Here is a 13,245-nt window from a genome sequence, read left to right as displayed (position 1 = left end):
CAGACCCCAATTCTTCATGGTCCTGGGACAGAACCAGGGCTTTCAGTCTATGAATTTCAAGTGATGTCTAAGGAAGCAGCCCAAAGACCTCGGACAGACAGCAGCTTGTTCTTCCTGCATTTATTTTAATGCATTATGCAGTTAACAAAGAAGGAGTTATTTTTACAATAAAATAAAACAACTCCAGTAGACAGAAGTTCAACTCTTGCTCCACAGAAAGGAGAAACAAGAACAGAACTTGTAATAACAATAATCACCATGAGACTGAAAGGTTTGATATCCTCTTTTTGTTCATAAACATATTCTGTCTCTTCCCAATCTGATACAGAAACTGTACTAATTCATAGATTTATAAATAATCAATTACAGCCAAGACAAGCATCTTACAATATTTTTTGGACAAAAGATTACTGCCACCACTAATTTTGGTGGTCATTAAAAATATCTATAATTTGCATTTCTACCACCTGCATTCACTACTGTAAAACCAAAAAAGATTTCATTAAGGAACAAGCTTGCAACACTAAATTAGTTTTTCTGGTCCTTTAGAAATAACTTTAACTGAAAAAATACTCAAATAAATCCTGAGAAAGGAGACGAGCAATGAAATTCGTCATGAAAACAAAAACAAAGCAAATGAGATTGAGATTAGCTTTGAATAACTTCCTAAACTCAACTCAGGAACTTTTTTGAAGCCATTTGAGGACAAAGTCTGCAACCCACTGCATAATGAGAACAATGCAAAGGCTACTAAATTAAGAAATTCCCTTTCTACAGAGAAAAAAAAATCCTGCCTCTGCCCTCTCTCCACTGGCAATGGAAGATCTGCTTTCCCCACCACCTCCTCCCTTTGCTATGGCATCCCTGCCACAGGGCACTGCCTATTCTGGGTACAATTTAATCTTTCTTTCTCATAATCAAAGAAGGAAACTTTCCACATAAGAACGGGGAAGAGCTAAAATTCTGTATAATATAAAATTTCCTGTGCTCCCACTGCACTCTTCTCCCACACTTTCCCATACAAGCATTAAATCATGCTCAAATGGCAGCTGGCTGTTGCAATCCTGTCACTCTGCACAAGGGAACTGAGACAGCCTGCTCTGCCAAACAGCCTTGTACTCTGACAGTGCAGGTCCTTTTGACAGCAGGATGGGAAAGGGTGAGGCTGGTGAGCTCTGTGTCCTACCACGTGCATTAAGGATGACTTTACTGTTCATTTATAGCACATGAGATCACTCAGCCTGGGCTGTGGTGTTTCCCATCCTGCTGGAAAATATTCACCATCATCTGATTTGATTTCAGCAAACAGAATTCTGTTGCATTCAATACATTTCTCAGAAAGCCATTGTGAAAGGTACTCTGAGAGTAAAGTTTCTCAGAGTAGGAGCTGTGCCTGCTCAGACCTGTGAGCTGCAGCTGAACCAAAGAGTGGGATTTCATGGAGACCATAGTGATGGCTGCTCTAAAGAAGGGTCACATCCCTTTTGATTCTACATCACTAGATTCTTTTTGGATGCTTTTTCATCATGTGCTTACACCAAGAAGAATATAAATTACCAGCAAGATGATTCTTCAAGAGCAAAAACCTAATGATGCCCTGAATAAATTCAGGTTGCTCTGACATAGATGAAAAAAACTGATGCCAAAGGGAGACATTCTCAGCTCAGGAGGCCAGCTCTGTCTCTCAGGTCTCTCCCACTCCTCAGCTACACAAAGGGCACAGGGATGACTAAGGTTAGCAATGACTTCTGTTGTTGATTTTAAGCAAACTTGAAAACACTTTCATTCTACTTGCATGAGAACAGGCATTAGAGGTATGTCACATAGGCAACAAAACTATTCCCTGGAATTGGCCTGAAGTACTTAGAATGAGTGTTTCCTTCCTATGACACTGAGTTTACAGAAAAACACAGGTTCCTCTGAGAATTACAGCATATAAATCTGAAGGTGTCAGCACAGAGGTCACAGTTTGCTGGAGAAAAGCTCTTTGTTACACGAGTTAAAGACGGATCTCATATCGCCTGTGCAATCCCTAACGACCTTGCAAGAAAATCCACTTTTTCAACTGCTCCTCTGGTGCCTGATTTACTTTTGGACAGACAAAATTACTCCCATTTTTTTAACCATTGGGGGCTGCACAGCTTTTGGAATTCTGCTGCAAGTAAATACATCCCTCATGTTGCTGCATCCGAGGAAGAGACTGGATCCTTCCCATCTACTCGGTTCCACGATAATCACTGCCAGGTTTCCAACTCACCAGTGAAACCAGGATGATCTGTGTGTGCTCTATGGGTTTATCAGGGGCTTTTTTAACCATTATCCCATATCTTACCTTGCCAAAGACAAGGTCTTCCATCCCATCACCAGGCAAGGGGAAGAGGTCAGACTCACTCCCAGACTCTCTTTTAAGTCCACCCTGTGACGAGGCACAGACGCTGCTCAGCCCATCCTCCAAGAAGTTCTCACATTCTGCAGGAGCAAAGCACAAAGAGTCACAACCTGAGGCTTTCTGCAGCATCCACACAGCAGACTCACATTCCCTCAGTGAATTCCAGGATTCAAAACACACAACTTTAAAAATAAAGCTGTTCACCTCCCAAAATTGCCTGTGAAATCTCAAATTATTTATTCCAGAGTTTAAAACTCCTTTTTAAGTGTATCATTGAAGTACATGGTGCAAACTAAAATTCTGCATGGAACAGCTGCAAACACTTGTAGCTTGAGGTGCTGATAAATATACTGCATATGAGGTATCCCATACAGTGCATAATGGGATGTTTCCTATCAATTGCAACAACTGCAAAATTAGCTTCATATTCAATAAGTATAAAAAAATAACTTGTCAATATTTGCTTTCTTTCTCAAAGAATCAATTCCCTCCAAATGCCAAGCACATATTTGGACAATTATTTAATTTCTTCTTCTACATTCCTTATTGAAAAAGCACTAGTGTGAATTCCATGACAAGCTTTACTTTTCAAGATTCAAAAACTAAGTTATTTTTTTAAAAAACTCTCACCTTTCATAACTCCTGGCATTGAAATACAAGCATGTTGCATCTCTTTTTTTTTCTCAAATGCTTCCAGCTGTTTGCACTAGGTTAATCAGGAGTACAGAAGTAGACTGCAGCCCCTGAAAAAGCCTCTTTCCAAAACCTTTAACAAGTATTTGCCTAGGAAATGTCTGTACATATTTTATTTGTTCACCCTTCAGGCAAAAGTACTAAGGATAATTTTGGAAAAATTGAACACTCAAATGTCCCAGGTCAAAATATTTTCTAATTATTAGTTTGTTTGATTTTTTTTCAAGGTGCTATTTTGGACCTCCTCTATAACTAAATAAATCCAAAATGTGCTCAGCTGTCTGGAGAAGAGTCAGGGCAATAAAATAATAAATTATACCTCACTAACTGCATCCTTGGTGACATCAAGTTTAAACATCAGTGAAAGGACAACAGGTTTGGGTAGCTTAAGGTCATTTCTTTGCCTTCCCCATCCTTAATCTGTGCCTGACAGCAGCTATGGAATACCCCATACTGCTGGAGTGACTCCACTTCTGGAGAAAACAGAATTTCTTTGATAGTGGTGGGGCTGTCCCCATTTAGGGCAGGGGCAGTCGAAGCCAGTCAGAAACCCCATTATCCCATAGAGGAATTTCCACACTGTGGAGAATTGGAAAAGCACTTATTGGATGCTGCAGCTGCTCCTGCTCCCCTTTCAGTAAACCTGGAAAATCTGAACTGCTTTTCCATCAGCGAGGGGGAGGAGGGAGGGGAGAGACAAGGGGGGGATGAAGGGAAAGAAGAGACGGAGCGGCTGTGGGGCCACGGGCCAGGTGCTGCTCCTCCAGCTGGCAGCCAGCACAGCATGTCCACAGCCCAGACTGAAAAACAACGGGGCTCCAGCCACGTTCCACTGGAACAGCAGTGGGGACAGCTCAGAGTGCAGAGGGATGGATACCTCACCCTGAGGATCCAGCACGACAGGCAGCGAAGCCTCGGCGGGAGGAGCCCCCCAGGGCAGAGGAGATGAAGCAGAGGGAAGGAGGATGATGAGGAGCAGGGTGATGGGGACCCCTCCACACAGCTCAGCTCTTTTGTGCTGAGAATCTCCTTCCCACACCCTCTCTTCCCCACTCTCTCCTTCATTTTTGGTTGCAGGTGTGTGTATTTTCTCCATTTTCTCCCTCCCCTTTTCTCAGTTCTCTGGGTTTGTTTTGAACTGCACAGGCGCTGCACAAAGCCAGGCTCTGTGTCTCAAACCCCTGGCAACACTTCTGTGCATAATATAAAGGCAAAAAAATACAGAGAAAAAAGTCCTAGGAAGAACTTTTCCAAGCAATTTCTTCTGTATATTTTCCAAATTCTTGTGTTCTCCAAGCCAGGGCTGAGCCCTTCAATTCATGCTGATAACTATGTACCTGCTACAATCCTCTGCACATCTGATTTCAAAAGCATTGACAGAAAACAAGAAGCTCCAATTTCTGGAGTTACCTTCTAAGACCTGAAGTCTCTGTCCTTCCAAGTCCTTTGAGCAGATGAAAAAGGCCTATTTCCTTATCAAGTACTGTATTTTTAAGTTAGCCACATTGACAGCTTGTGCTTTTATTGCTGCTAAGTATTGCCAGATTTTTCTTGCCCTCTCTACACTGTCCAGCACCACAGAGCAGCAGGAGAATGCCTGTGCAGTAACAATATTATTTCTAGAAAGGCCAGAACCTGCATAACCTGAGTTCCTTCTGCTGCTTCAGTCCATCTGGAGAGCACATTTAGTTAAAAACCTCTTTATGTGTGTGTTACAGACATGCATTATTATAATTATTAATATAAATTTGTATATACAGCTACCTAATTACATAATTAATATTATATTTCTATAGTGTAATATCACATTAGATAATTAATAAGTGTGCAACTGATAGTGATCCATAGGAATACATGATTATATATTTGGCAAGTCCAATGAGTCCATGTAGTTTTGCAGACAAATGGTTTGCAGTAACTATTACCTGAAGCATAAAAATACTGTACCAAGAGGCAAAGGATTCACAGATACAATCAGTAGAGACATGGCAATATCACAGGTTCTCTTGCAAAAACACTCTTGAAACAGCTATTGATGTTAATGACTCTTCTATGAAGGGCAGTATTTTTATTTGTTTGGTTTATTTTAATAAAAAAGCACTTATTTAACTCTGATGTGAGCCAGAACATCTATTTAGGATAACCCCTCAGGTCACTAACCCGCACTATTTCTTCTTAAACTACAGTTTAAAAGGCTGAGTTTAAATTTCACATTGACACTCATTTTCTTTCAAGTTTTTCAGATAAACTGAAGGAGATTTGGGTGAGACCACTGCTCATAAGGACAGCAGGGCAAGAAGCCTCCTCTCCATGAGCAGCCTAAGCAAAGCCCCCATTCAGGGCCCTGATAAATTACTCTATTTGTTTCAAACACACACAATCCAGTGAAAGGAAATGCTTTTTTTCTTATCTTGGACACCAACCCTTCTTTGAAGCTTGCCCAGACTAGATTTTCTGTCCCAGTGGAAGAGCCAGAAAGCACCAGCCAGCACGCAGGGCTGGGATGGGAGCTTGGCACAGCCACTGGGCAGGGTGTGGGAACAATGGCTCTGAACAGCTTTCCTGCTTCCTGAGCCTGGAATCATGGCAACTTCTGGGGAGGGGGGAAAGTAAAAATCTCAAGCCACTGATTTGGATCTAAATACGGATTTAGGAGCTCAATTTATTGGTTTTTTTTTTTTTTTTCTTTTATCGTCTTATCCTTTAAGCTATGTGATAATTGATACAAGATTTGTGTTAATCGTGAAAGTATTGGGATTTGTATAAACCAGAATACTTAGGTCTCAAATGAAGCATGACACTAAAGAAAGGCAAATAGAAACCATGTCTGTATGCTCCCTGCAACATCTTTCAAGTTTATTTAGGAAAAAAAAAGTGGGGGGGAAAAGTCAAAATAGTGAAGCACTTGAAAAGCAGAGTTATTTGAGACGGTGACACACCACCCAGCTCCCTGCTAGTCAAGTGCTGCAGCCATGTGCTAACTGTGACTCACAGCACAGCCATTACGCAGTTTCTTTAATTTATGTGTTTTCCCCAGGATGTCAAGAACAGGGAGCCCAGGAGGGGCAGAGGAGGAGGAGAGCTGCAGGTGTGGAGTTGCCCTCAGCACAGAGCTCACCTGGAGAGTCCGGCGTGCGCTTGCGCTGCAGCAGGGAGGAGTCGGGACAGGGCTCCAGCGGGCACCAGCTCTCACGGTTTATCTGCAAAACAGCACAGCCCATCAGGGAAAGGCCACTCTCACCAACACCCCTGCCAGCCTCTTCTCCAATACCCCTCTGCAGCAAGCAGCAGATACAGAGCTATGGCTTCATTTTTTCCCAATAATAAAAGTGTCAAAAGTAACATACGATTTTAGTCTTTTTTTTTTGCATCGCTAAACAAACCATTAGAATATGCCAAAACCCTTTAATTTCTCCGTGGAAAGTTTGATGTGAAGGTGGCTCCTGCTCAAGGAAGGAGCTCAGAGGGAAGATGAGTCAGTGTTGAAGCTACTAGCAGAGGACTGGATAACCTTGGCTTCAAGTCCCACCTCCATTTGTAGCAGGGCTATAAGAAAATAATCCTCTGTTTTATGCCTCAGTTCACTGCCTACAGAATAGAAATTCCTTATCACCTATATTTCTGTACAGATAATTAGCTCAGAGATAGCAAAATGCTCTGGTGATGTGGAATCCAGGGCTTGGGAAGTGCCCAGGTCATGGTGAGAACCAGAAGCACTTTGGGCTTGCATTAACTGAAATGATGATAGAAACACCCATTTTAACACTAAGACACATCACATGGCTTATTTCAACATCAGCCCTTATCACCTCACTCCGCCCTTCACCCTTTCCATGACTCCCAGTCCTTCAGCAAGGATGACTGATCTGTTCTCAGCCTCCTCCTCCCTCTGCCTGCGCTTTCATCTTCCTCACTCGGGTTGTGTTGTCCAACATTTTGACTCAGAAGCCTGCTGGACTATCCACAGCCCTTGGCTCATCCAACATTCACTTCCCATCACTTTTGTCTGCAGCTGGAAGCCCCTTTACTCTCTCTGCCATTTCTCTGAGCCAAATGCCTTTACTTACTGTCAAATGCATGCAAATCTCACCTGTCCCACACCACAAAACCCAGAAGTTACTTCCCTTCCTGACCTGCCTCAACACACAGGATCTCATATGTTAAGCTGTATCTAAAAGAAAGCTACTGAAATGGATGACTTAGCCTGATTTTATATGTCAAGTATTTCTCCTACCCACTCTCTGGCTTTCCTTTTATCTCCTGAAATAATTTCCTTTCCTCCCTTTCAAATAGTGAATTTTTACTATTTACTTTTTGCCTCTGTGTTCAAATCTCCTCCATGACCCTGCTCCATTGTTGCAGCCCTTGCTGTACTCCCAACCCCTCAATGTTCTCCTTTCTCCTATGTTATGAAATGCACTGCTCTTGCCTTCCTATTATTTATTTGTTTAAATAAATTAAAACCAAGCCTCTCCTACCCTTGACCTGACGTGCTGCTTTGACTAATGACCCACGTCCTTGTTTCCTCTCTCACTGAGATCATGGAATGTGTTGCTGCAGTCCTTGGCTGGCTTGTCCCTGCTCTGGCTGTGTCCCCTGCCTGTCACCCCAGGGGCTCCTGCCAGCACCTTCGCTCACCTCCCACTCTCCACACCACACAGGCAACCCTGCACTGCCCCAGACCTGCCACATAATTGCTACAGCACATTTTTCTTCCTCAGGTTTTGTCCTCCTCCATACTTGTGTGATGACAAAATGGGGTTGGGAGGGCTTTTGACAGGTCAGCTAGTCCCTGAGCCAAGTCAGGCTCAATTATCATCTGAGAGGTCCTAATCCAATGTGCCCTTAAAATCCTCCAGTGGAGAGGATGCCATGACCTTCCCCAGTCAGCAGCTCTTGCTGACAGAGACTGGGAAGGAACAGAAAAGTTCTGAGAGTGGAAAAATGAGCAGGAGTCTCCCAGGAGAGGTGAAGGAGATGTTGAGCTCTACGGAGTCAGGTCTCGGGGTGACCTCAGTCTACATCCCACCTGGTTGTGTCTCCCACCTCCATGGAATCTTGCAGACTACTTTTCTTAAGGATCATGTGCACTTTGTAGCACTTACCCCCTGCATTATACAGACATTCACCCAAGACCCCATCACACCTCTTTATGCACACACATCTAAGATCCCAGTGCTCCCTGCACCTCTGCTCCACACACACCTGTATACTCATTTCCTCCCCTTTACATACAATACATCTATATTCAATGAGAGGCAGTGAGCAGAAGAGAAGCAGTCTTCAAACTGAGAAAGGATTTTTAAGCAAAACTTCAAAACATTTTTTTTTTGCTTTCCAAAGTGACACGAGCATGTTGCATTTTAACTGTTGCATGGACAGTGGGTAACACTCTCTTTCTTTCAACAGAAGACACTCCCTGTTCTCAGCAAGGCTGTGTGGTATCTAACCTTAGCATCTAAACTTAACCTCAGAAGTTTTTCTACATTTAGTCTTAAAAGAGCTGCAAAGTCAACTTCATGACTGTAAAGTCAATAAATATCACACTATTATTCTTTTCTCTCCAGACAAAGCAGAATAAATTTGTACCACACTTTCCTGTATCCTATTAAAGGCAAATCTAGAGGTTGAGGCAGAACACACACAGCACAAATGCAAGTGTTCTCAAGTCCACACCAATGAAGGAATGACCCATTTCAGACACAAAATCAAATTCTATCTCCTTCTGACTGACTTCCACCTCCCTCCCTCCTCCTCAAGAGTCTGACCCTTCTTAATTTTAAACAAATCACCATCAAATTCAAAGGAACTACTCTTGATTTATACTGATATCTACTACTGGGAATCAATAATTAAACATCCCATTCAGTAATTAACAGTAAGAAAGCAAAATAGGAAGAGGTTCAAGCTGTCTGTTGAATAAGCCATATTAGGCTGAATTACCATTATATATTTTCCTTTAATAGAACCAATTGAGTCATTCACTGAAAATGCATTATAGACATTGGCATTTTTTCAAAAAAGATTTGAGCATTTTTCCCATTTCCCAGCCAGCTCTCTCCTCAGTCCTGTGGCTTTGCCAACTATTGAAAACGTCTGCTTTTCTCTATTAAAAAAGTAATGAGAGAGTAACACTGAGGTTTAAGGTGCTGCTTCAGATATACTTAATTATGTACAAAATAAAACATTAGAAACCAAATATTTATCTCAGTAGCCCTAATTCAGGAAAAATAATAATCACCATCAAAACAAAAACAAAGGAAACCACTACTATATACAAATATTCCCCAGGCCAAAACGAGCCCAGACAGGCTCTGAGGGAGGTTTACTGCACAGTCTCAGGGAACTGGGTGGTCCATAGATACTAAAGCACAAACCCCACTATCCACAGCCCAACACTGATACTGGGATCTCTCCTCAACCTGAATTCTGCTTGTGTTTACTCAGGACTGCTGACTACAGGTACAAACAGTAAGAGCTGGAGAGGAAATTATCTTTATAAAAGCATCTGACCATCAGGAGCTGGAGAATGCACCAGAGAAATCTGAAATGAGCTTGACTTGGGATTTCACAGACACGTGTGCCGTGCATGTGAGAAAACTCCTCCCTTCTCCCTGCAGTTTCTTGTTTTGGTGAGAGAAGGCCAAGGACAGGACCACAGGCTGGTGGCCACAGAAGATGATAAAAGCCCCACACTTTGTTGCTTGCCCACACTGATTATAGCTCAGTGGTCCCAGGCATCCCAAGTCTCTGCGGTGGGAGCAGAGGATGCAGTGCTGCTCCAGTGGCACAGGGAATCTGAAAGAGCCTCTGGGAACACAGTCTCAATGCACAGCTTTTGAAGAAATGCCAGGAGAGAACCAGCTATTTTTCCATACAGAAGCCTGAATGTGTTTATCTGCAGCTCAGACACAGAATGAATCATGGGAACACATCCCCAGGCACCAGAGACTGAATCCTGCAGGATTTTCTGTGTTCAAAGAGGCCTTTGGGACACCAGCTGGAGATGCAAGCAGCAGATGGTTCCATTTGTCTTTCTGGGCACACACAGGTATTTCCTGACTCTCAGGGACATCTTCCTGCAGACTCTGAACTTGAACCTTGATGTGACTTAATGCACCAGAAAAGGACAGTGCTGGCCAAGCTGAGGCACCTGGGGCTGAGGTGTTCTCTGTCCTGCAGGAACAGGGAGTGACCCCAAGCTCCAGTCCCAGGCTCTTCCTTCATCTTCCCTTGGTCTTGGAAAAGGAATTATCTGACCCACTCCAGTGTGGTGCCTGTCCTTAAAACCAGGATCAGGAACTCCTTCTCAAAGACACTCCAACAATAAATATCTAGGGCAGAGCTGTGCAGTGAAGGCTCACTAGGAACAGGCACCTTGGGAGCCTCTCCTACATTTCCAGCATGGAAAAGTCTTTTTTCTCTCCCTCTGGTTTTATTTTAACTCTTCTTGCCTTCCATTTCACAATGAAGAGAACACACTGACCTTCCAGGAAATCTTTTGCTATTGCAAAAGTTTGCACTTGTCAACCTCACTGGTTGTGATATAAATCAACATCTCCAGAGCACAAAGAACCAGATGACTTTAACTTCCATTTCCTAGCAGATCCCTAGAGATTCATCTTCCCTCCATATTATTTTAACTTTGTCCTAAATGTGCAAGTTTCCATTTTTCTCCTTTTATTTTCCCCCACTTCCAGACTATGATCTACCTTGCAGCTAAAACCAGATACTACTGCACATAGGAAAATATTTAGGGAAGTAATTGTAGCTTGCTTAGTGTATCATTAAGTACTTGGGCACCACATTGAAGTAATATACATTTTAAATATCCATTGTAGAATAAAAGTAGTAGAGAACAGCAATACTCTAAATTCAATTTCTTTCATAAGCAGAAATTATATAATGATTTTCTTAGAAGTTCTATGCATGTTATAATTATTTTCTAGGAATTTCCTGTTCCTGAAAATTTCCTACAGGACTAAAGAAATTTATACACATAACTGGAATTCAATGTTTATGCTGACCAACTTTTAACTTTACAATTCCGTTTACAATGAAATTTTCCAGTTGCTGCAATTCCTGCACTAGAAACAAAAGCAACAGTTGATTTACCCCCTTCACAAAAACCACCTTTCAAGATCCTCTGAAATAGTTTGAAAAGGAGCATGAAGGATAGTGCATCTGGGGAAGGAATTTCCACTGTTTTCCTTCAACATCTGTTGCTGCAGAAAGACTCCATACATACAAAACTCATATCAAGAGCAAAAATCACTGCCTTGGCAATCATCTTGCCAGACAATATTAAGAGCAGACATATCAATTTGCTTGCAAATTCCACATTTATTTTTATTGAAATTATTTAGGTAATCTTCCTGTGTATTTTCTTAGATTTGGGGGAAGATATTAACAGGTGGATGTAGAACAAAAAGACATTTTCAAATGTATGCCAAAAGGGACAATACTTGAATTTCTGCAATGATTTCTATGGAGATTTGTCTTCTAGCACTGTGAATATGCTACATTGAGTCTTTTACCTTTACAGAGCTGGTGACACTCTATCAGGACATTTTCTCAATGAGGTGCAAACTCACCTCTCTCATAGCAACAATCCAGCAGTGCTATAGAAAACTGTATTAAAGGATTTCACCAAAAAAGGCTCCTACAAGCACAGGACATGTTACATGACTGAATAAATTAGCTCTGTGTGGTGTAAGAGCAACACTAAATTCCTAGAGTGCATTTATCCCCCAGCAATGTCCCAGCTGGGAAAAGGAACGTGTGCCCCAAGTACGTTTTCCACCCCTTGGCACTGGGATGTCCTCCATGAGCAAAACTAAAAGTCAACAGACTTTAATTAAGCTTCAAAAATAACAGCACTGGCTTTGTAGAAAAACCCATCTCTTAACTAATATGAGAGCAAAATTGCCACAACATGTATGTGCCTAATGAGAAAACACAATAATTTCATTTAAGTTGCTCTCCCAGCTGTAATTCTACATGAATTTCTACAAACAGGAAAACTCAAAAACTCTCTACACATTCTAAAGACACTTCTCTCCTTCTGTCCTTCAATGACCAGAACAGCATGGACAGATGTCAGATTAAAGTTCGGTCATTTTAGGCACACAAAGTTTGATGGACACCACACACCCACCAGCTGGGGACATCCTTTTCCCAGATCAACTCCAAAGAAGGAATAAACTTACTTATGTGTCAATAAAGAAGAAAAACTTCAACATAAAATGTAAGAAAGCCTAGTTTCAGTTAATTCAAGGACTTCTCCATATATTTTTAGGTTAGGATGCTGTAAATGGCATTTTGCCTTATGTAGGCACAGATCATTCCATCAGATCTTCCCTGGTGCTGGAGTAAAGCTACCAGAGCAGCCAGGAAGCAGAACAACTAATTAATACTGCTACCCTTTTAATTTCAAAATACCTTCATTAATAATTAATGCAGTTTTTAATTTCATGAATAATGTTCTGATCTTCATTTGGAAGCTGAATGGGATTGGTCCATCTGAAAAGCAGAAAAATCAAAGCTCACTGCCCCAGCTGTGAAAAAACTTACTCTTGATGCCTACCCATAACAGCCTCAGCATTCACATACAGAGGTGAAATGAAGATTTAGGAAAAACCTGTTAGAAAACATTCCCAGCTGCAATTACTCAGTCTCCCATTCCCAAACATGCCTAACTCTTTGTAACTCTGCAAAGCACTGCCTGTTCATCCCCATTTCAATGCCTGTCTGACTTCACATGTATCTGCAAGGTGCCAGCCAGTGTGGTTTTGGTATCCTGTCCCTGGACAGTTTTATTTGTGGTAGCAGGCACAACATAAAAATGAGACGGGGCTGCCAAGGCACACATGGGCACACTGAGACTTCCCATTTTGGGCTTGCAATAACATAGCACAGACTGCTTTACCCTGCACGTAGCTGCTCAGAGCTCAGCAAAATGTTCAGACAAGCAGACATCCCACACACCCCACAACTTCTCCCTCATCTGCTACAATGCAAACCCAGCAGGAACAATGACAGCAAATTTTTATGTTGTCTGTGCATTATCCAGGCTTCCCAGCGTTCACTAAGTTCAGGATCCAAGTTCATCAAGTTTGCATTGCTGCAGGAGCCAGTGAAGGACACAGAATCATGGAATCATA

At 42.1% G+C, this 13,245-nt stretch overlaps 1 protein-coding gene across 3 annotated transcripts in view; it reads right to left on the bottom strand.

Moving 5' to 3' along the window:
• The window catches only part of AKAP13 (A-kinase anchoring protein 13), a 207,430-nt gene that overhangs the window by 56,180 nt on the left and 138,005 nt on the right, over positions 1-13,245 (bottom strand). For all 3 annotated transcript variants that reach the window (XM_079318214.1, XM_079318215.1, XM_079318216.1), the window contains 2 exons: positions 6,201-6,282; positions 2,333-2,469 (listed from right to left, as the gene is read on the bottom strand). In XM_079318214.1, coding sequence (XP_079174340.1) covers positions 2,333-2,469; positions 6,201-6,282 — 219 coding nt within the window. The remainder of the gene's footprint in view (positions 1-2,332; positions 2,470-6,200; positions 6,283-13,245) is intronic.

This window comes from Erithacus rubecula, assembly GCF_903797595.1.
Source record: "Erithacus rubecula genome assembly, chromosome: 14".
Lineage (NCBI taxonomy): Eukaryota > Metazoa > Chordata > Aves > Passeriformes > Muscicapidae > Erithacus > Erithacus rubecula.
This window is presented reverse-complemented; position numbering and strand designations above follow the sequence as displayed.